This window comes from Chaetura pelagica, unplaced genomic scaffold (genome assembly GCF_000747805.2).
Source record: "Chaetura pelagica isolate M959 unplaced genomic scaffold, ChaPel_1.0 scaffold420, whole genome shotgun sequence".
In the NCBI taxonomy this organism is placed as follows: Eukaryota; Metazoa; Chordata; class Aves; order Apodiformes; family Apodidae; genus Chaetura; species Chaetura pelagica.
Window position 1 is genome coordinate 3,116,024 of NW_009951919.1, and position 23,514 is coordinate 3,139,537.

At 41.2% G+C, this 23,514-nt stretch overlaps 2 protein-coding genes across 2 annotated transcripts; both read left to right on the forward strand.

Annotated features, from left to right (window-relative positions):
• Nucleotides 1-431: 431 nt before the first annotated feature.
• Nucleotides 432-9,567, forward strand: VDAC1 (voltage-dependent anion channel 1). The gene is made up of 8 exons (XM_009995522.1): nucleotides 432-498; nucleotides 1,094-1,143; nucleotides 2,153-2,305; nucleotides 2,397-2,449; nucleotides 4,553-4,780; nucleotides 7,524-7,674; nucleotides 8,030-8,087; nucleotides 9,132-9,567. The coding sequence occupies exons 1-8, from the start codon at nucleotides 432-434 to the stop codon at nucleotides 9,221-9,223; spliced, it is 852 nt and encodes a 283-aa protein (XP_009993824.1). The 3' UTR covers nucleotides 9,224-9,567.
• A 422-nt stretch (nucleotides 9,568-9,989) lies between these two features.
• LOC104387117 (chromosome unknown open reading frame, human C5orf15) lies at nucleotides 9,990-17,453 on the forward strand. The gene is made up of 4 exons (XM_009995814.1): nucleotides 9,990-9,993; nucleotides 10,351-10,413; nucleotides 14,639-15,237; nucleotides 17,084-17,453. Exons 1-4 carry the CDS (start codon nucleotides 9,990-9,992, stop codon nucleotides 17,213-17,215), a joined length of 798 nt encoding a protein of 265 aa, XP_009994116.1. The 3' UTR covers nucleotides 17,216-17,453.
• Nucleotides 17,454-23,514: the final 6,061 nt, after the last annotated feature.

Genomic DNA, 23,514 nt, shown 5'->3' on the forward strand with positions numbered 1-23,514 from the left:
GTCCTGGCTGGATTTCCTGAGTGGATGGATGCCTTGGAGCCCTCCTGCTTCTCCTCACAGTGCATAGATCCATCTCATGGAACAGAAGAAATGTTTCCAATAAATAGTTTAAAAAAATAAGTCGTTCACTCATGCAGTTACCCTTTTGAAAGGCACAGTTTCTTTTTTTATAGATAAATAGCTATTTGTTCTGCAACCTGTTTCTTGTCCTCAGTGGCAAATGCAGGGTTGCTGCTTCTGCTGCCTGATGAACACAATCAAATCACACTATTTGCCATAGGTGTTTTTGTCAGGATGTGTTCGGTGGTGGATAGAAAATAACACTGCCTGAAACTTAGGAGTTGGGCTTAAGTGGCTTGTTGCTTTAATGAATTAAATTAACAAGTCTCTCAACACTTTAATTTCCTTTCTTTTATTTTTCTCCCCAGAAAATGGATGTTCCACCTGCTTATGCTGACCTGGGCAAATCTGCCAGAGATATTTTCAACAAGGGATATGGTAAATAAAGCCAAAAAAAGTTTGCTCTTTCATTGTCTACCTGATTCCTGAAACATACAGCTCTTTTCTGTTAAATTCCAATAATTTCCATTTGAATCCAGAGAATTTTCTATCACAGCTTCCCATTGCTCTTGCTGGCTGGAGAGGGAGGGTGACTTTTTTTTTTCCCCACAAAATTCTTCCTGTTCCCCATAGGACTCGTGGTCTGTTTTGAAAGATAATTGTGTGTTGTATTTTGACTGTTTTCTTCTCTCATGATAAGGATCACTGATGTCAGTACTTTGCTTAATGAACAAAATGCTACTCAGTAGGAATAAAGACATTATTTCCTAATTTGGTCCCAATTATATTGCCAAAGTCAGTGGGATTAATGAGTCAAGTGCTGTCTGGAGTGAGTAGGAGCTGTGAAATCTGCTTCATCAAAACATACAGCTTGATAACTGTGGGTTTGGTTTATTGTTATAATTTTTGGCATGTTTGGTTTATTGTTTTAATACCTCACAGGTAACTTAGAAAGGAGTTTTAAGAAATAAATCAGAAATGCTTTTCAAATTATATATATATATAATTAATGTTTTTTTTACTTATTTTCTAGGTTTTGGGTTAATAAAACTTGATTTGAAAACAAGATCTGAAAATGGACTGGTGAGTCTGGAAACACATTGAAATGCAAAACATTGCAGTGTTCTTGTGGGTGCTGTACATTTCTTTTTGAAAGTCAATATATGTCCCTTACTCTCCCCTTAGCATTGTTCAGATATACTATAAATTTGCAAGTTATTCTGAATTTATAACTTTTGCATAGTATGTGAGAAAAATCAGAGTGCAAGATACAGTGAAGGGCTCCTCTGCAACCCTGCTAATTGCTTACTGTAAAAATCGTGCTGCTGGGAGGCAGTGGCAGTGCTGGGAGGCAGTGGCAGTGCCTCCCTGCTGCCTGGCTGGAAGGAGCAGACCTGAGCTGGTTTCTGTGCTGCACACCCTGTTCCTTAGCAGTCACTGAACACGTGCAGGTCCGTGGAACTTCATTTGAGTTAATAATTAGAAAATATGAAGCATTTGTGGACTCGTGTGCTGATTCAGACTCACCTTGTACAGCCCAGCACCTCACTCTGTGCTGCTGGGAAGGGTTATCCATGTTCCTGTCCCATATCCATTCCTCTGACATGCAGGGCTTTTTCTCCCTGACACTGAGGTGTTTGGGGTTGGTTTTTTTTTTGTTTGTTTGTTTTGTTGTTGTTTTTTTTTTGTTTGTTTGTTTTGTTGTTGTTTTTTTTTTGTTTGTTTGTTTTGTTGTTGTTTTTTTTTTGTTTGTTTGTTTTGTTGTTGTTTTTTTTTTGTTTGTTTGTTTTGTTGTTGTTTTTTTTTTGTTTGTTTGTTTTGTTGTTGTTTTTTTTTTGTTTGTTTGTTTTGTTGTTGTTTTTTTTTTGTTTGTTTGTTTTGTTGTTGTTTTTTTTTTGTGGGACAAGTGTGTTGATATTTATGACCAGCCAGTGTTCTTAAATCTTCTGAAAAATCTGCAGCATTGAATAGTATCCCTAATTATAATGATTAATTTGTTCTACAAATATCAGTATTTGCCTGCATGCAAATATGTATTTGCATATATGTTTTTTAATGTATATATATATATTGTTTTTTTTTTTTCTTTTAGGAATTTACAAGCTCAGGTTCAGCAAACACAGAAACAAGCAAAGTCAATGGCAGTTTGGAAACAAAATACAAGTGGGTGGAATACGGGTTGATGTTCACAGAGAAGTGGAACACAGACAACACGTTAGGCACCGAGATCACTCTTGAAGATCAGGTAATTTGGGGCTTAATAGATGCACTTGATAAATTAACTTATAACAGTCTCTTAATTATGAATCCAACCAGTGCATTTCTTTTCTGTTCAGATTGCACATGGCCTGAAGTTGACCTTTGACTCCTCCTTCTCTCCTAACACTGGGTAAGAAGTGAGTAAGCTTAAGTGACAAAAAAGGCTTTTTTTTAGTTTTCCAGGATACTCTCTTGCTTCTTTACTCCTTCTGTGCTAAGATATTGAGGCAGTTGATTATCAGCCTGTGTATAATGAAATAATTTACATCTGATTTAAATCTTAGTATTAGCAATCCCCTTTTAGTCCCAAGATAGAGCAGGCAAACTTTTAAATATAGTGACTTGAACATTATAGTAAGAATTATTGTGGGAAGAAAAGGATTTTGTTTGCACTCCTGTTGCTGGTATCTGGCCATGGCAGAGGATGAGCTGCTTTCTGGATAACAGCACTGAACAAGGCAGCTGTGCTGCAGAGCTGAACAAGCTGCAGGAGGCAGTTGGGCACAGCTCTGATAGGTCATCACAGTAACTGGGCTCTTCTCCCGAGCTGAATTTATCATCTCAATTCTTGATGGCCTTGGTGGTGGGTATTTCTGACACAGCCATTGGATGCTGTGTTTTATGTGGGCCAGAGGGATTAAGCAGCAGCTGTAGGTCTAGATGTTGGTTTATTTTTTTCCCCTGATTATCTTTTTGCAAGCAGTGCTGCCAGAGAGTCAAACTGTTCTGCCCACCAGCTTCCCAGAGCCCCAAGCTGCACTGTGGGCTGCTGGGTTGTGTCCTACTGCAAACTGCTGCCAGGCCACTCCCAGCTTTACATTAACTAGATATTTTTGTATTTATTAACCAGAGTAATCTCTAGTCTTTATTGATAACTATTTCTTAACTGGTAGAATTCTTAAAGAAATACACATGGATGAGAGTGACTCTATAGGTGTTTCTTAGGTACTTCACAGGTGCTGCAGTTTCTGAGTTGTAACAACTGCCTGGTGGGAGAACTGTTGTTCTAACTGGAATAAACGGAGTGAAATTCAGTCCTGGTGTGACCTGGTTTAGCTTGACCAGGATGCATCGTGTCTGCATATGAGTCATCTTCTCCCCCTTCCTTACTACTCACTGGCTGTGATGAGCCTTTCAGCAGGGAAAGTAATTTCTAGGAGTGCTCAGTGTTAGCTTGGCTCTGGCCCTGCTGACATTGCTGGGCCACTCACTGTCGCCCACGTTGCACACGAGCTAATGCTGAATTCCCTTGGGACTCCTGCTCCTTATTTTGGGCTTTGCAAAACACAAGAAATTCCCAAGTCCAAAATAATAATAAAAAAGCCATCTCAGCCTGGGTTTGACACAGCATTGACACAGTTCTGGGAGACTGTTTTTGCTGGCTGAAGTTGAGGGTTGATTTGAAACTTCAGAATAGCCTGACTTTTCTAGAAATATGTCAGTAAAACATTTGAGGAGAGAAGGCACTTGTGAGGTAAAAAGAGAAAAATCTGAAATAAGAGTAGCTGAATATATTAGATGTATTTTCTTGCCTTGGGAGGATCTGCACCTAATGTAAGCCAGCCTAGGGACACAGGAGAGAGCTCTGGGCAATGGTGTAGAAGGAAGCAAGTGACTCAGGAAATATTTCTGCATTAACCTGGCAGCCTCTCATGGCTGAAACCATTAAACTGCATCAAGCATCCTAAGGAGAAGGTGGTGTCAGAGGCACTGAAACAGCCTCCTTCCTTAGCAGCAGAGACTGTCCCTCAGGACACTGGGGGCAAAGAAGTGATTCCTTGATGTCTGTCCCAGGAAATGAACTGTCCCAGTTCACAAAGATTGTCTAAAAATGCTTTGTTTGCGACAGTTACTGACTTCCCGTGGCGAACCTGTGAACTGCTACTGCTTCCATTCCTTCCCTGCGTCTACCAAACTTCCCAAACCATCAGATTAGTTGGAGATGTGGCCTTGGTTTTGTCTGGCTTGTGCTGCTGCTTTTCAGATCACAGCCCAGAAGTGCTTAGTGATGCACCGCTCTGCATTTTAGTGCTTGATGGCAAATAAGTCCCTGTGGCTGGACTAGGGTTTTGCAGGTGTGAAAGGTAAGAAGGTGACATATCGTGTGGCTCTCCAGGCGTGCAAACTTTGTCTTCAAGCACTGTTCCACTGAAGTTAAAATAACTTGATTTGACTAAATTGCTACCTATGAGAGCACCTGTTCAAGGAGAAAAGACTTTGGTTTTGTTTTCAGGAAGAAGAGTGCTAAAGTGAAGACAGGGTACAAAACGGATCACATCAACATCGGCTGTGACATGGATTTTGATATTGCGGGCCCTTCAATCCGAGGGGCCGTGGTGCTGGGCTACGAGGGCTGGCTGGCAGGTTACCAAACCACTTTTGAGACAGCCAAGTCTAGGGTGACCCAAAGCAACTTTGCTGTTGGCTATCAGACTGATGAGTTCCAGCTTCATACTAACGTGTGAGTATCAGCAGGTGGGCATTAAAAAGGAGTTAGGAGGGATTTTGCTGCTTACTAGAATAATGGAAGGGAGTTCCAGTGGTGGCAGAAGAGGAAATGGTGATTTGAGATTATTATTATTATTATTTTTTAAATTTAAGATGACAAGCTGAATTTTTTTAGCTCCATTAGCTTTTCTTTGCATTCTGTGGGTTACGGAGTGCATGATGGAAAGAGATGGAACTCACTGAGCACCCAGAGACACACCAGCTTTCTACCAGATAAAGATTATTAGAATCTATTAGCAGAATAATAAAACAAGTGGGTTACAAGCATATTCTTTGTGAGAGCTGGAATGAAAGTGATGCCTTCCTTTTGCCCATGTCAAAAGCAAACAAAATGGGGGTCTGACTGTAGAGGAAAGAGTTAATCAGAAGATGAACAAGAACAGACAAAAGGGATTGAATAGAAGAGATATGGGTTTGTTTTAGTACTTGAAAGGATATAGTAAAAGTTTGGTTTAGCTTAACTCCAAATAACCTAGTTACACAAGCATTTGTTCCTTCTGAATGCATGAAGAGTGAGAAACCAGGACCAAATTCCACGGAAACCTTGATTTTTCAGTCTTCTGGTCCTCATAAGAAAGCAATTTATTCCTTTGGGGAAGACAGCTTTTTAAGATGAGGCAATCCCTAATCCAGCCCCCCTGCACCCACCCTTTCCCATTCTCTAGGGTAATTGGATATTTAGCATGTGGCAGAGTTGTTGCAGGCTGTTCCCATTTGGGGACTGAACAACTGTTCTGCCTGGAGCTGCTCCTTCAAAGGCTTCTGTTTGGTTTTGTGCTGTTTTGCAGAGATCTGGTTTAGGAAGCTCCCACTGCCTTGCAGAACAATTGAACCTTCACAGCCCAGGCAGTGTGTTAGAAGGCCTGCCAAAGCCTGAAAATGTGGGCAGAAAACTTCCATCAGGGCAGTTTGCAGGGTTCCGCTCCACTCAGGAGTCAGGAGTTACTCCTTCAAGCCCAGTGACCTTAAGCTCTGGTATACTGTAGCAGTTCAAAACATTTTACAGTCCTAATTAAAGCAACAGCAGAAACCAACTTAGTAACAGCAGCAGGGGCTCGGATCTTTCTGTCCCATTTCTTGGATGTCCTGAAGGTCTGTTTCTTAGGTTGCTGTTACTGTATGGAAATAATAAATCATCTCCAGGAGGATGCCAGTTTTCCTTATTCAGTTCAGACTCTGCCACTTGACAGGCAGGAACATAAATATGTGAGACTACTGGAAATCTTGATTTATTGATATGAATAGTGAGGTATTTGATGGATCCACTTTGAAAGTGTCAGAATTTTTGTCTAATCCCAGAAACAGTTGTTTGTGGAACTCCCTTCATGCTGGTCATATCTAGATGGTTCAGTGTTTCCCAGGGATGTTGTGGCAGAGCTGATAATTTCACTAGGTGGGGCTTGAAGTATTGTTTTTTGTTCCTGGCCATTTCACAGACCTGCTGGGGACTTCACCAAGTGACTTTCCTTAATGGTGCCTTAATAGGTTCATTTTCATAGGAGAATTCCTTTTTTCCTGTTTTTTTTTTTCTTTTTTTTTTTTTAATCTGCATCTGAGAAGTGCTGGTTTTGCTGTTAGAATTAAAAGGTTTGACTTTTTTTTATTTTTTTTTTTAATAGTAACTACTAGAGGGAGGTATGGCTGGACAATTTCTAGTTTTAAATCTGACTTTCCTCATTTTTAAGCACAGCAGCTCAGACCGCCCCCCCCCCAATGTTGCAGGTCAAGACAGAGCTGTGTGGGAACCTTGCACAAAATCTGCCCGTATAACCAGCTCTCCTCAGTCCTTTTTAATCCCTCCTTTTCTTGAGAGCCAAGCACATGCAGTTATATGTGAGCTTCAGTCTTATCTGAAGTAAGTATTGCAGTGTTTTTCTGGAAGAATTGCTCTAACAGTTTAAAAAGCTGCTGCTATTGCCTGGAATAGACATCATCACTACTCTTTGGGCAACTGTCAGGAACCTAAGGAACATTAATTAGGCCAAAGAGGTCAAAGTGGAGAGATTCTCAATGTGCTCCTTTCTTTAATCACTACAGGTTTGGTGTATTCTAATAACTGGAACCAGAAAATGTCATAGTTTAGACATGATCATAAATATCTTACTTGCAGAGGTCTCCCTGTTGTTTAAAGCCCACTTTGTGTGTTTGTATCCTCTTTCAGGAAAATAAGCCAGAATGGAAGTTCAGCAGCTCACTGGGTTACAAGGGTGGCAAGGCCTTTAGAAGTCTTAAGCTCTGTGTTCTTTCGATCTGCATGGTCTGGGGTTTTGCAGTTTATTTATCACTGTGTTTATTCCCTGTGTGTCACTGGGGCCAGTGGTCGCTGTGCAGTTGCAGTGGTGGAAGGCTGGGGTCCTTCAGCTAGACTCCCATCTAGAGTGAGGGGAGAATTGGAAGCTGCCATCATTTCACCCATTTTTTTGATAGTTGGTCATGGCTTTTTTTTTTGTTTGTTTTATTTTCTTTCCAGTTTCATAGGTTGCTGGTTGAAACCTAGTAACCATCAGGGAATTTAAGCATTTCAAAATGGCTCCATAACCCATTGGGCCTAATGTCTTGATCTGAGTTGTTCCAGGGATGTTAAGTGAGGTGTGAGAGAACATTCTGCAAATAGAGATTATACTGGGGTTTGGGGGAAAAAAAAGATGGATTGTTTTGGGGTGCAATTTAAAATCAGACTCATGCATTCCTTCCAGGAATGATGGAACAGAATTTGGAGGCTCCATTTACCAGAAGGTGAATGATAAACTGGAAACTGCCGTGAATCTTGCTTGGACAGCGGGGAATAGCAACACTCGCTTTGGAATAGCAGCCAAGTATCAGATTGACCCAGATGCCTCTTTTTCTGTGAGTGGACACTGCTCAGCATTTGAAAACACGCTCGTGTGGAGCAACCTCTGCAGCAGGAGAGATGGTTTTGATGCAGTTCTGTGAATAGTGGGAAGACAGATCAATTTGTCTGGTTTTTGGCAGCGTGAGAGCAAATTATTGGGTTTTCATTGAAAGGGACACAATGTTTGACCACTGTTGGGAGATTTTAGTTTTGAGGCAAAATTAACTCTGGATTTATTTATTTGTTTATAATCTAAAAGATTAAATCCTTTCCTGCCTAAAAGGTGTTAAATAATTTTCAAGTGGGAAGGACTTTGAAGAAAGACACTGAATTATTTACATTAAGGCTTGGTTTTTTTTTCCCTTTAAGGCTAAAGTGAACAACTCCAGTCTGATTGGATTAGGGTACACTCAGACTTTAAAGCCAGGTGAGTCTATGGAGAAGAAATTCAGACATCAATAAGTGGTGGTTTATTGTGCAAAGATCAGAGAAGTGGGGTTTTTTTGTTGTTTTTTTGTTTGGTTTTTTTTTTTTAGTTTTTTTGGTTGTTTGGTTTGGTTTTATTGGGGTTTTTTTGTTGTGTTTTCTTTTGCTTTCTTGTTTTTTTTTTTCCTTTTTTTGTTTTGGGTTTTTTTGGTAGTTGTTTTTCTTGTTATGGTTTGGTTTTTTAGGTTTCTTTTCTTGTCTCTTTTTTTGGTCTCTTTTTTGTTTTTTTTTCTCTTTTTTTTTTTTTTTTTTTTTTACCAAAAGTGAATGGTTTTGCAACATTGCTGTTCTACTTGGCAACCCAATGATGAAGTTTTCCAGACACTGCTCTGGTAATTTTGGATGGTTATTGAAAGGACCAGTCAGATACTCTATGATGTCGATACAAAATCAATCTACAACCAGGTGCTTCACACATGAAAAAATTGCATTTTTCCTACTTTTGGAGGCCTCCTGTTAACTGAGTTTATTTTGCTGAAAGTGTGACTTTCTCAAGGTCCCCTGGTCCAGGAGGAGAACAATCTGACTGCTGCAAAATTGGTTTTAATATAGCTTAATAAATCTGCTGTCAGGATACCAAGAGATTGACATGAGATATTACAGGACAGGACTTAGGCCTTTTCATACCTGGATTTTAAAGTGGTTTAGAAAGGTGGGTATGTGGCAGGGTTCCCATTTTTCATTAGACTTGACTTTCAAATTAAATCCATCAGTAGACCAGCAGCAGTGATCTGACTCAGAGATCTAATTACTTGGAGTGATTAAAAGCAGAATCTTTCACTGTGGTTTATGATCACTTTCATAATTCAGGAAGATCTCATGTCTGCAAATTTTTTTTATTTAAAAATGCCCCATCCTTACAAGGCTGGTCACCAAATGATGTTACCCCACCTGCCCATAAAGCAAAGCACCAACACAGACACTGCATTTCCTGAACTTAAAGCTCATTCCAGGATTTAACAGTTGTCTTTTCTCTGTTTCCCAGGTATCAAACTGACATTGTCAGCTTTGCTGGATGGCAAGAATGTCAACGCAGGTGGTCACAAGCTTGGTCTAGGACTGGAATTTGAAGCATAAGTGATTCTACAATCACTAAATTGAAAATACAGCATAGCTACCTGCAGAATCTAGTGTACCTTTCGATGTTGTATGTCTGGGATGCGAGTATTGCTAAGTGTCAGTCCTGCTAGTCCTGGTTAAAGACAGCTAAGCTTTAAAAATGATGATGTTACAGAAATGGAGACAAAAGCATTAAGAAAAAAAAATCCTAATTCCAGGCTTTTTTTGGAATGTTATTTATCATCACATCCATCAGCTGCCACATGATAGGAGGTAGGAAGGTAGTGATTACCTTTATTGCCTGCACAAGGAATATGTTAATGTGGTATAAAACCTGTTGACTTTGAGATTTGCAGACCACTAGATAGCACTACTGATTCCATGAGCAAAATATTGTGACACTTTTAAGGTTTCAGTTCACGATGGAATGTGCAAACTTGTCTGAAAAAGGGATTTAAAAAAAAATTATAAATATATATATATTATTTTTTTTAGATAGGCATCTCATGAATGGTTTGTCTTACTTGGTTATTGTGCACCTGCAGCTGTCTCCAGAATGCTTTAGATGGTCCACCTTGTGTAAGTCTGTTGAGGAGGAGGTTTGTTGTGACTCAGCCAACACTCCCTGTCCTGTGTTGTGGTTCCTTTCCCTTGTGCTGACCGGGAAGCTTGGAAGACGGGGCCAAAATCAGGGAAGAGTCTTCTTTGTAACTGCGATCACAAAGTTGTGTCACTAAATCAAAAATGGACTTTCGTTTTATTACCACTTTTTTTTAGCGACTAAATGGGTACGTTTTTAGAGAGTCTTCCATTTTGTGTGGAACTAGACCCCAAAATGCTGTACTTGAACACTACTAAAAATGAATAAAAAAAAACCCAATCCCAACTTGAATAAAATACTGAAATGTCCCCTTTTACTTTGTCCTTAAATAATCTTGAAAACAAGGTCATATTAATTCTTGACTCCAGGGGCAGACTGGCACCACCATAATGCGTATTTTGTACCACACAAACAAAAAATACTTAGTGGATTTAAGTTCCACTCATGGCCATGTTCCTAGTGCTCACTAAACTCTGGCCACTACACACGTGTGTGTTTAACTTGCGGAGACAAGATAATGTGACTTGCCTTTCTTTCATTGCAGAATTCACTACATTGAATTGCCTTTCTGTAGACAAAGAGGTGCAAGCAACAGTTATTGGTCAGGGTAAACTTCAGTGGCTTTTCATTAAGATTTGGTATTTTTTCATGTGTAAGGAAGTGGTGTGGGTGGTTTGCAGAGGGCAGGAGGCTGTGGAGGAGGAGGATGTGCCTGTGTTAGGACATTGAGGTGGGAAGATCCATCTCAATGACAACCTGCTACGTTGGCTGGCTTCCCTCTTGTCATAGGCTATTCCTGAGTATTTTCTAGTATGTCACCTCAAATATTTAACTCGGCACTCCTGGGGGAAGTAGTCTTCTTCCAGATTTCAGCAATCCAAACAAACCATGTGCAACCAGTTTACCGGAACTTGGCAGATGCTCAAAATTAGTTGATCTACACTGGCAAGAACCTGTGTTCGGTGTCTCTGTATACGTTCGGGCTCCTTGATTTTCTCATCTTGAGGCATCTGCGCTTTGGGGTTTGTTCCCCCATGATCAGCTTCAGGGTTTCCCTCAAGACTTGGAATGCCTCATTTGGGGTGAGAATGGGAAAGCATTTTTCCATAAATGTATCACATTCTGCAATAAGTATTCTTGAGCAGTACAGCACAAAGCCCAGTCAGATGCTGGTTGTGAACAGCTTCCTGGGGCTGTGGCTTTGTGTGAGGGCACAGCCTCTAATGGCATGAAGGAAGAGGGAAAATCCAGTCTGAAGGAAGAAGGAAAACCCCTATTTTCTGTCAGGGGAAATCCTCTGAAGGAAGAAGGAAAACTCCTGTTTTTGTCAGGGAAAACCCTGTGTCTGAAGGAAGAAGAAAAACTATTTTTCTGTCAGGGAAAATTCTCTGAAGGAGGAAGGAAACCCCCTATTTTCTGTCAGGGTTTGTTTTGTTTTGAGCTTGCTGGGCCCTGCCTGCTGTCTATGGCCCTGGCAGCCCCAGCTCGCCTGCCCTGTGAGGCATGAGGAAAGCTGTAGCAGGGGAGGTTTAGACTGGGTATTAGGAAACATTTATTGACTGAAAGGGTTTTCAGGCTCTGGCACAGGCTGCCCAGGGAAGAGGTAGAGCCAAAGGTAGGTACTTCAAGCCGTGTATCTACACGGTCTTGCGGAGGGACGCAGTTTTGTGGTGGCCCTGGCAGAGCTGGGCTAACTGTTTTTTTTTAAAGAGTTGATCTTTCAGGCCTTTTCCAACCCTAACGCTTGGGTGATGCCACTCAGCGATCCTCTCAGCGGTTCCCCTGAAAAGAGATTCCCCTCGAGGGATCCCCATAGCGATTCCCCTCAAGAGATTCCCCTCAGTGATTTCTCTCAGCGTTCCCCCTCAGCCATTCCCCTCAGCGCTCTCCGTGTCCCCTCTCATGGCTCCCTCCCCTCAGCGCTCTCCGTGTCCCCTCTCATGGCTCCCTCCCCTCAGCGCTCTCCGTGTCCCCTCTCATGGCTCCCTCCCCTCAGCGCTCTCCGTGTCCCCTCTCATGGCTCCCTCCCCTCAGCGCTCTCCGTGTCCCCTCTCATGGCTCCCTCCCCTCAGCGCTCTCCGTGTCCCCTCTCATGGCTCCCTCCCCTCAGCGCTCTCCGTGTCCCCTCTCATGGCTCCCTCCCCTCAGCGCTCTCCGTGTCCCCTCTCATGGCTCCCTCCCCTCAGCGCTCTCCGTGTCCCCTCTCATGGCTCCCTCCCCTCAGCGCTCTCCGTGTCCCCCCTCATGGCTCCCTCCCCTCAGCGCTCTCCGTGTCCCCCCTCAGGGCTCCCTCCCCTCAGCGCTCTCCGTGTCTCCTCTCATGGCTCCCTCCCCTCCGCGCTCTCCCTATCCCCCCTCAAAAGGGGGCTGCGCGGCAGCCCCGTCAGTCCTTTCGTCGGACTCATCCGGGCCTAAAGGTCTCTTGAGGCCGCCGGGATTTTGCTCTAATTATTCTAGTTGGGTGCCTGTTTGACGCTACTCCCGCCCCTGGAGAATAAACCGATGTTATTTTGCAACTTTAACCTCTAATTTAAGCCCGTTTTCATCCCCCCCCTCCCTTCAACCCTGAGCTGTAGCCCAGTGCTAATAACAAGCACGTATTTCAAGTGCAGAGAGTTTCTCTTGCTTTTAAGTGGAGTATTGGTTGGGCAAGTGAAGGGAAGGGGACTGATTGCAGGAAATTTAGGGAGCTCTTTGAAGCTGGAGGCTCCTTCTTTGCTTGTCGGCCGGGACCTCCGAGCTGTGTTCGCGCTGCCCCGCTGGGTGGGCGGTGGTGAGGGAGGGTCAGTGTGTGGGGCAGAAACCTGCAGGAAAACAGGGCTTCTAACTTCGCACATAACGGAACAATTTGCTTTTTAAAACAAGTAAGATTTCCTGTAAGTGAATGTTGACCTTGTTAGCTGTTTTTATGTTCAGTCCTAAGAGGGCTGCGTGGCTAGTTCTGTGGCTGTGGTTGAACATTTGATACCTGTTTCTGAAGCTGAGGCACCCCTGGAGACCAGAGTGTTGTGTAATTGTAAACACTGCAGCCACCCTTCATAATGCCACATAGTTTTGGGTAGATACCATAAATCAATTGTGGTGTAGTTGCTAAAGTGCTGCTCCCATTAAAACAACAAATAACTTCTTTTGGGAAAAAACAAGAAATTGTTCTTTCTTGCTCTTAAGCTGCAGCATTTGCTGGGAACCCCTTGCATTTAAGCAGATATCCTTTTAAAGCTTTCAGGTTAAAATGATGTAAGAATATTTTTGGGGTGTGAAGATACATACATTGTAGCACTTTAGGAATAACAGTGTGTTTGTATTTTAAAATATCTGTCACCCTCAGTATTTGTTGTCTGTAGCAGTAGTGTCTGCCTACCTCTCCTAACATGCCAATTAACTATAAATATGAAATATTTTGCAGCTGCCTTTCCTCCTATTTGTATCTATGTGTGCAGTTAGCTGGCTGGACTCCTGAGGGGAGTAAGTTCTTATACACTAAACTTGTACAAGAACTGAACAAATTGGTGTCGATATGTTAATTAAAAGTAGCAATTTCTTAATCAAAAATTGTGTTAAATATAAAGTAGTTGGCTTGAAACTAGCAGAGTGACCATAATGCCTAGTTCATGGGGGATTGGTTGAGTCTTCTCTGTTTTACAGTTGGTTAAAGAGTAATTCATGCTGGAAATGTGTGCCATGTAAAGAAGGAGAAGTCTGTTGGAACTGGTCCTCTGTAAATACACCTTTAATGAATAACATGATTCAGTGACCTTGGTATATTTTAGTTATGAGTAATTTGGCACAGGCAGTTGGTTGAATGCTTCGTTTCTGGAATCTGTAGCTCTTCCAGAGAACCAGGGAGATCCTTGGGAACACTTAATGAAACTGTTGTTACTTTTAAAAATAAAAAAAATTGCGAAATAGTTTGGAATGCCAAAATACAAGGCAAGTATGGTTCCACTTTGAAATTATGATGTGTACTGCAAGTCTGAAATGAGTTCCTAATTTTTAAGGTGCTTCCTGATTTGAATCTGGAAGTGACACAAACATAAATAGTTTGCTCTTGGCTATTTTTTTTTAGGTTTAAAAACCCATTAGCTCTTTATAAACTCCCTCTATTCCTTCTTTTACTTCCCTTTGGCAAGATAAATGTGTGATGGGTGCCCTGCATGAGGTTTTAATGCTCGCCTTGTTTTTTATGTAGTCACAGTGTCCTTTCTTCAGCTTTCTATTTTAGCCTGTAGCTCAATAATTTGATTTCAGTTAACACAAGGTTGGAAATCTTTTTCTGTTTCAACAAATTCAATGAAAATAGGTGCCTGGGAAGAGATGTTAGAATCTCCTATCCTGGCTGAAGGAGACATTGTAGCTTGTTCTGGTTTTCTGCTGACAAAATAAGCAATGGTGAAAGATTTAAAAACTTTTAACTGCAGTAAGAGGTTTACTGAGAACTTCCTCTGTAAACCTCAGCAAATTATGATGTAGAAAATAGCAACCACACATGATTCTACAAGAGGAGGGGACATGGCTCTGAAATTCTAAGTCTGGAAAATACACATGCTAAATTTTTCAAGAAGCCTTTGGCATGCTAATCTAGTCAGCATGTACTTCCAATCCTTAATTCCTGTCCTACTCAAGACTTCTCCTTTGAAGTTGCTGATGTACAGGAGTATGCATTTCTACATATGAATTCTAAAAAGTTTGCAGTGTGAAATATGGCCTGTTCCAAATGATTTTTTTGTCCATAAAGTGAATGTTTTGCAGTAATTTTCATTTATAGCTGAAGTATCACAAGAGAAGTTAGTGCCTTGTGCTTAATATTGACTTGTTTTTCATCCTTTCCTCAGGCTTTGAGATTCTTCAGAGAAGTAATTCCTCTACAAGTGAGAATGAAACACTAAACAGATCAGAAAATTTGACAGACAGCTTGCAGGGTGTCACCCACATTGAAGATGAGGCAAGTCCAAGGGAAGAGCCATTGCCAACAACACCTAGAATCAAATTGATGACCACAGAGAAAGGTGATTCTCCACCAGGAGTTCCCTCTCATGCAGTGACTGCTAGTCCCGTTTCTCAAATGGATATTGATGCTTCTGAAGATACAAAAATTGAGGAAGAGGATCTTCTAACAGATTTGAAGGACACACTGAATAGTTCACCATCCATCATAAAAGAAACTATGGAGTCAGATGGAGGGGATGACTATGGTGGTTATGAAATGACATCAAATTCCAGATACAATCCCGACCTTCTAGGCATGTCAGAAGATGATGGCTCTGACACCATTAGTAATTACAATGAGGAGATCAAGACCCTTGATGAGAAGATAAAAGATGTTTCTGTCACAGGGTTGGAAGAAGAAGAAGACAGCCATTTCTTTTTTCATCTGGTGGTAGTTGCCTTCTTAGTAGCTGTTGTTTATGTCACCTACCACAACAAGAGGAAGGTAGGTATGGGAAAGGTGGAGAGCAACAGCTTTAGTATGTTAGATGAAGTTGTGTTGCTTGTACACTTTTTAATAAGACAAATGTATCTTTTTGGTGAAGGAAATCTTTGACCAGTCTTGTTGTGATATTGATGTGCAGATCATTACTGTCGTTTTTATCTGCATCATGAACATGACCTCAAATCAAACATTTTAGATTAGAAAACAAATTTATTGATAACATCAGGAATCCATCAGTTCAGTAATGGACACTGGCAGTTTACAGCATGAGGTCTATAAATGGTACCTGAGCCAAGTCATGGAATCATAGAATAGTTAACATTGGAAGGGACCTTAAAGACCATCAGGTTCCAAGCTCCTTGCTGTGAGCAGGGACATCTCCCACAAGACCAGGCTGCACAAGCCTCATCCAACCTGGCCTTGAACATCTCCTGGGAGAGGTCTTCCCTGACCTTCCTGGGAAACCCGTCCCACTGCCTTCCTACCCTCATGGTGAAGAATTTCTTCCTGATGTCTAACTTAAATGTCCCCTCTCTCAGTTTAAAGCCATTCCCCCTTGTCCTATCACTGCCCTCTCTGGTGAAAAGCCCCTCCCCAGCTTTTCTGGAGTCCCTTCAGGCACTGGAGGGTGCTCTAGGTTCTCCCTGGAGCCTTCTCTTCTCCAGGCTGAACAGCCCCAACTCTCTTAGCCTGTCTCCACAGCAGAGTGATTGATTAACTGATTTTGTTTCTGCACAGGATTATAAATGGCAGATTACGTTTGCATTTGTACAGATGCACACACAAATTTGCAGTTGAATCATAGGTTAGGTTTTAGATATGTGGTAAATTGAGTGTTTATCCTTGTAGAGAACACTGATTTGGTTGAGGATTTGGGGGACTCTGGAAAGAACATAGCTAAAAAAACCCCCAAAACTACCTTACAGTGCAATAGCATATCTGGAATGTGTGTTGCTAAGTCTATAGGGCAAAATGTTGAAGACTTTGTGTAAAATTTGAGAATTTAACTTTGAGCGAAGTTCAGGTAAGTGATAAAAAATGCCTTGTCTTTGCTGTGTGAGATAATGTGAGTAGTGTCATTTGGCTAGTTGAAAATCTGTTGCTGTTCCTTTTTAGCACTTAGGAATAATTTTGGGAACAGAAAATATACTGGTATATTAAGGACATAGATAGTGGCATGTATTTGTGGGGGACAACAGTCAGATTGGTTTAGATTCTCCTCTTTCTTCCCTTGTGCCCACTTTCATTGTACCATTTCCCCTTTTACCAATAGAGTTGTCCTGTCTAATAAAGTGGATTCTTAGATGAGGTTGGTGAGAAACAAGGCTAAATAGGGTGAAGATAATAGTCATTGAAAAATATGATCATTCAAGTGCTTTAATTTATCATATTGCCTCTTTAACTGCTCTGCTGATGCTGCAGGGGCACCGAGCTGTAATGCAGGAACAGTTTATCAGATTACACCATTCTGCTTCTGTTGCCTTTGTTTCAGTACCAGCAATACAATTATTTTTAACAAGGGTGAAATGCCAGAATAGCTAAGATGAATAAACCAACAAACGTCACCCTCTGGGGGTACTTTAATAGCCTGTATATGCAGTACTTCTGAAACCACACAAAAAATGAAGGAGTCATGGGTTGAATGTAGTGGTTTTGCCCAACAGCAACTGAGATGGCCAGTAAGTGGCTTGATGGCAAGGACAGGATGGGAATGGCTGAGCCCTCGTGCTACGTTCTGTAGCCACAGTAAGGTGTAGAATAAGGTGACAGTAAGGTGACAGAGTTGTCTATCACAGCCCAGATGTTTCTCCACAGCATAATCTAAGTTGGCTGCTTTTTCTTTCAGATCTTCTTATTGGTCCAGAGCCGAAGATGGAGGGATGGCCTGTGCTCTAGGACAGTGGAATATCATCGTTTAGATCAAAATGTGAATGAAGCAATGCCTTCCCTGAAAATAACCAACGACTATGTGTTTTGAGAGCACTGTGATCTGAGTTTGCTGAACTTAGCACTCTTTGCCTGCCTAGTCATGTGATGATATTCAGGTATTCTACAGATGCTGCTTGTGCCGAAATGAGATGTTCTCTCTTTGAGCTGGATGTTTCTGAGATTCAGTCTCATGCAAGATCAAGGGCATGATACATCTGTTTGCTACTTTGGTCAGGTTTTATATCAACTATAAAGATACAGAGTATAATAATTAGTGCTCTTTCCATTCATTAAGCATCATCTCTCCTGTCTGAAGCAGTCTTAATAGCAGTAATACAAAAAATAAGCATAAAATATTTTAGGTGTAATAAAATCATGACTTTGGCATCACTAAATCAAATTAACAATTTCTTTGCTAATCACTTATATGGCTCATAAATCTCACTATATTGCAACCTGAAAATAGAAATACATTTTTCTGTGCTTAAATCCTGATGCTGCATATCTTTCAGCTTTTTTTTTTTTTCCCTTTCTGTTTCCTTGTTCCCTAACTCAGTCCTGTTCTAGGCAGAATAGCTAGCATGGCAAGTTCAGAATTTCAGGATGTGTTCATGCCATAAATAATTTAAAAGTAATTGGGTGGAAACTTTTTTATATCAGAAGCTGCCTACCATATATTTATTTTAAATGTTCAAGACCTTTGTGAAGGTGTGCACCTTCTTGGCTGTTCAGTTCTTTTCTCTGATGGTGTTAATGACTATTTCATTATCTTTGTAATTAATGAATGGAAAAGAAACCTTGCTGAATAATCTTAGTAAAATACAGATAGTTGACAGAATTTCAATGCTTTGAAGCTTTCTGTTTTTAAAACGGTTGGGAAACAGTTATGTGGGTTGCTCTGTTATAGATAGGAGAGGCCTGAGAACACAAGAATAATTTATTCTGTTGTTATTGTGACCCAGGTAACAGGCAGATGGGAAAAATGGTGTGTAGGGCTGCCAGTCTGTGGGCAGCTCCCTCTGATTTTTGACAAACATTTATGCATTAGTGTAAATCAAGTTACTGGTACAGTAGGTTTTTTTTGTTGTTGGTTTTTTTACTTTTTGTACTTCCATTATTTATGTTTTCATGAGTTGTAAAATATAAAAATCTTAGTTTTCTGTACGTTCTCTTTGTGATTTTGTTTTCAAACTGATAAATATGTAAATAATGGTGGATCAGAACCCCATAACTAACAACTTGGCATTCAAGTACTTATGTAATATTTTGAAAAAATGAACTTTCCAACTGTTGGCATGCAGAGTCCAAAGGCATGAATAGTATCTTACAAATGAAGTGCTGAAAGTTCTAAATCTTACTGTTAAATGCATTCTTTTCATAACCCCAAGAAGTAAAGCACAAACTCTACCCAAACTCTTTTCTTGCAGTAATTTTTATCGTATTTGGACTTGTATCACTTAATATTTTGAATAAGGTTTTTAAAATAAATTACAATTATAAGCTTGTGTCTTTTGTCTTGACTGTCTCCCTGCTTTTATACAGTACAAGATGATAAAGATCTTGCTTGTGCTTCGGATGGGACAACCAGTTCAAAACCATCTTTTCTGTTCTTGTTTAAATTCACTCTGGATAGGGGGTGCCTGGAGAGTTGTTTTATGCATCTGTGAAATGGTATGTAAGGTAGATAGCAAGACTTTAATGAAACTTTATAAGCTATAGGAATTAATTAGTTATTTGACAGGCAATTTAGTAATTCTCCTGGAAGATGCTTGAAACTCTTACCTGAACGTGGCCACATTCATGCAGAATGTTGCTGTGGTCAAGATCCAGAGCGAGAGCTCCTTCAGGATGTTTAAATGTTGGAATTGGAGAGAAGGAGGCTTATGTTTTTGCACCCAAGAAGTTCAGTAGCTTTCACCTTAAATAAGATTCATAAAGTGTACTGAAATCTTGGAGTTAGGTAACTGCTGTTTGGGGTCATAAAATCACTGCTCACATGTGTCTTCTGTAGCTGAGTGCAGCTTTGCCTCACACCAAGCACTTCACCCCAAGCACTTCAGATGAGCAGTTTTTCTTTTCTTGCTGTTGTGTATGTCCTCTTTATCTCACAAGTAAGAAAAAAGTCTTAAATATTTATACAATTTTTTTTTTATTAAAGCTCTTTACTTGTGGTACTAGAGACAGCTTATTTGAATGTTTTTAAGTTCACAGGGAATTAACATGAAACTGAAATCCTTGAAGTTCTTAAGCAGTGGGTTTCATTGGGGGAATTACCTAAATGCATTCTCTTGTAGGATGCTGGTGTATTTTAATATTTGAGGCAAATTTTGCCCTGGAAGGTTGACAGTGATGGTAGCAAGCTGCTCCAAGAGATGGGTTTGGTCATATCAATGCAGAAATTTTGTGGATGTATCTAAGCAAATGGATTTAGATACTGGTATTTGTGGAATGTCCCTGTTAAAGCCTGTGAGCTGCTGATCTGCTCCAGCACTCAGAGACTGCAGCACCAACTGACGCAGGGTGTTCGTGTCCCTGAGAGGTGGATGCTGAACAATCAGCTGGTTCCCAAAGGCATCTTGCCACCCAGTCCCTGCAACGTGGCACATCCTTCTCACCTTCACCTGGAGCAAGATATGAGATGGTGAACCAAGCACCTTTGCCCTGGCAGGCTGTGCTGAACTGCTCCTGCAGAGCCTGTGTGTCACCCTGTCACTGTGGTGATGTACAGGAGGGACCACACCCTTCTACAGATGGAAGATGTGAAAGGCACACGGTGATTTCAGCATCAGTTTTTTTCCAAGGAAGTGTTTTAATCCACAACAGCCCTTGGATTGCTCCTGGCCAGAGGCAGTGCCTTCCTGAACTGACCTGGGTGGCTGATCTGCTGTTTCCTGGGAGTACCAATAAAGAGGGAAAGGTTTCTTGTGTTCCAGTTTTATAAGGGCTTCAGCAGCAGCAGGAGAGTGGGGCATGTGTCATCCATTGTGCAATAAAAGAGCCATTTGCTGATGAAGTAGTCAGGATTGAGCTACTTCCTTTTTTTTTTTTTTTAAATTAATTGAATTTCCTTGTGGAAAATTAAAAGCAGGCAATCAAAAATTCATGAAGTGCTGAAATCAAATAGAAGAAAAAGCAAGCAGATTTATGTCAGATCTTACCAACAAGAAATGTCTTGATGAATTTCTTTAGTGAAGAAAGGAAACTTTCTCACATTAAGGTGAATTATGACTTCCATCATTACTCTGATAAAAGGAATAAAAGATTCCTGAAGAGCTTTCTGATTAAACTTCTCAAGATGAAAGTTGAAGCTCTATTTATGTAGGTTGTCATTAGCGGGTGGGCTTTATAAAATGAGGAAAGAAAGAATGAATAGGAGAGGAGAGTTTAAACAAATGATACATTCCTCTTTTACTATCCAGGAAATCAGGTATTTTAAAGCATTTATAGTTTAATTTTCATTTAGCACCAGTGCATATTATTCAGCTAAGTCAGCTGTCCTTGGCTGCTGCTCAGCTGTATACAGGGGGAAAAGAGGTTTATCTGAGCAGGGTGGTTTGAGTTATGGGAAATTAATTTGTAGCTTAAAGATGAAGAATGTCATAGCTCTTAAATAAATTCAAAAGCTACAAAAATAATAGGGAAAAGGGATCGTTCTACAGTTCTAACACAGAACACTGTTAGCATTAGAAGGAGAATGTTTTTACAGCTCTAGCTCAGGCTTGGGAAATGTTTGCTTTCCTTCTAAATAGGGAGGAGCACAGCTAGAGACCAAGGTGGACAAAACATTGATCAGGAGGTTTTCAAGTCCTGGTCACTTCAGAACACCTGTGATGAGCAACACGGGGTGAGATTTCATTGGCTTTTGTTTTCTGTGAAAAGTTGGAATGCTGAGCAAAGAGTCAGCTGGTGCTTGTTTGGACCTTAATTTTCTGCCTAAATTTGGAGGCAGTGATTGGTGCCCTGGGCTGGGGGGAGGAGGGTGAAGTGACCTAGCAGCTGTCCTTGCTTTGTAAAGGGAAGGAGTGGGAGAAGGGTCCCCTGTCGGAGCTACCAGCAGGCAGATAAAGGTTACAGGTGGTGGGATGGTCCTGCAGGTATCTCTGGCAGTGAGGTTGGGTTCCTGAGGACACCTGGCACTCTGAGGGGAGGCTCTTGCCTCACCATGCCACTCTCCCACGCTCCAGAAGGTGAGTTCCTAACCTAGCAAAGCATTTCCTTGTTCCTTTTTACTCTTCTGAGTTGATTTTCAGTCATTTTTCTGTACTGAGTTGGCTGACCATGCAGCCACACCAGCACCAGAGCTGGCTCAAGGCAAGTGAAGGGAATTTTCAGGACAGAGATAGGGATGTTCTCCCTTTGGTATCAGCAGGCTGGTAATTTGGTTTCTTTTAAAGCTGTAAAACAAGCCCAAATGAGAGCCTTTTGCCAGGTGAGTGACTAGTCACTGCAGCCTCACTGTAGTGTTGGTGTTTTTTTTCCTGAGGGACCAGGCTGGCCTAAGGATCTGGGGTTTCTTTTGGTTCAGATTGTGTTTTGTGGTTGCATTTTGTGCTCCTACAAGGCTGAGCAGCTTTATGGGAGTGCTAAATCCTCCTGTAAGGCTGATGGAGCAGTAATCTTCCAAGGCCATATATCCCAGCCAGCACAAAGCAGCAGAACTAGTAACATCATTCTTAGACCTTTTCCAATCAAGTGTCCTTTAAGAAGTCTCTACACTGCTTTTTGTTAGGCTTTCCTGATACAGAGCATATGAAAGTCCTCACTATAATAAAAACTGGTTAATAACAGAACTGCTCAGCTTCAGTGTTTCCAATATACCTAATTAGAAAGGGAAGAATGACATCTTTTCTGTAATTGGTCCTTAAATCATTATCAAAATCATTTAGCAGTGTCCTTAAACTTATTTTTAATTACAAGGTCTATTGCCTTGTTAAGTTATTAATGCTGAAAATCACTAATCTTGGTAATTTCCTATCTTTACTAAAGTGAAAATATGAAGGTTTTGTTATCTTTATTGAGGTGCTCTCCTTGAGGTTCTATTAAAGCTTAAGTGAAAACAGATTGAATCACTGTAGTATTCTGTAAACCATGTTGAAGTGGCTGTGATTAAGCAATTTAAGGAAGCTGGTGGGGTTAAGAGCTGCACTTCAGGTTCACAGATGTATCAAGGATGCAGAAATATTTCAGATTACATGAAGGAGGGGACTCTTGCATTAGTTAAGTGCAAAGCTGATGCTCATTATCAGCTGCCTCTGCAAGGTAGTGGAATTACGTTGCATTTTTTTGTTAGCACCTTATTGCCTTTCATCTCCCAGTGTCCCAAAGTGACTTGTGGAGATGGATGCAGGTCCTTAGTGTTTATTTACTGTTTGTCAGAGGGGAAGATGTTGTGCTCCCCACATAACTGTTCCCCCTCTGCAAGTGGGGACAATGAATGAAACTTTTAGAAGTTCCTGCACAGCATCCTGCATCACCACAAGCCCTGATGATCCACTTTAGGATTTGCCTTTTAAGGTTAACTCATATTTATTCTTAATAGTTCTGTTAAGTTTCCAAATTACATTGTAACAGGGAGACTGTCCTTGAGCTGCAGTCACTGGGCCAGGGAACAGCTGATTATCCTTTGTATAGGAACAACATATTCTCAACATCTAAAAATTGTCCTTTCAGTACTAGCTGACAAATTCTACCAGTTAATCTCAAATAGGTTTTGATTTCTAATGCATGCTGACTGTGAATTGCAACAGCTGGAATGCCAGATGTTCAGAAAAGGAGAATTATATTCCACTTTGTTTGGGGAGAGAAAGAAGGCAGGAATGAAGGGTATCATGGCATCTTGCAGAAATTAAGCTCCCGATCAGTGATGTCACATATTTGGTGTCACTTTTTGTCACAGTTTGACTCAGGTCTGACAACAATGCTCTCGATCCCCCCTCCCCCCAACCCACACAGGGAAGGAGAGAGAGAAAAAGAGAGAGACTTGGCTGGATTGAAAACTAAACTACACAGCTTTAATTAAAACACTAATGAATCACACAAGAAAATATATACAATTATATACAAATATGTTCAGATACGGGCAAAAGCCTCTCGCCTCCCCCCACCCCAGCAACTCCCACAGCACTTCCCTGAACTGGGAAGAGTCCCGAGGAATCCTGGAGCTGCTGCTGGAGAAAGCAGAGAGTTATGGGGGTCAGGAGATCTCGAGCCTAAGGGTCGACGGTGATGGATGAACAGAGTCCTCCCGGACACCGGCCACGGATGGAAGAGAAGGGGAGAAGAAGAGAAGGGAAGAAGAAAAAGGAAGGAAGTTGTCTTCTGTGATCTCTGACCTTCCTCTGAGCTTAC

Coding starts and splice junctions, on each gene's coding strand:
- VDAC1 (XM_009995522.1), top strand. CDS start 432: ATGGATGTTCCACCTGCTTATGCTGACCTGGGCAAATCTGCCAGAGAT. Junction 2,306..2,396: donor AGATCACTCTTGAAGATCAG/GTAATTTGGGGC, acceptor TTTTCTGTTCAG/ATTGCACATGGCCTGAAGTT. Junction 8,088..9,131: donor CACTCAGACTTTAAAGCCAG/GTGAGTCTATGG, acceptor TCTGTTTCCCAG/GTATCAAACTGACATTGTCA.
- LOC104387117 (XM_009995814.1), top strand. Junction 10,414..14,638: donor AGCAACAGTTATTGGTCAGG/GTAAACTTCAGT, acceptor TCCTTTCCTCAG/GCTTTGAGATTCTTCAGAGA. Junction 15,238..17,083: donor CCTACCACAACAAGAGGAAG/GTAGGTATGGGA, acceptor TTTTTCTTTCAG/ATCTTCTTATTGGTCCAGAG.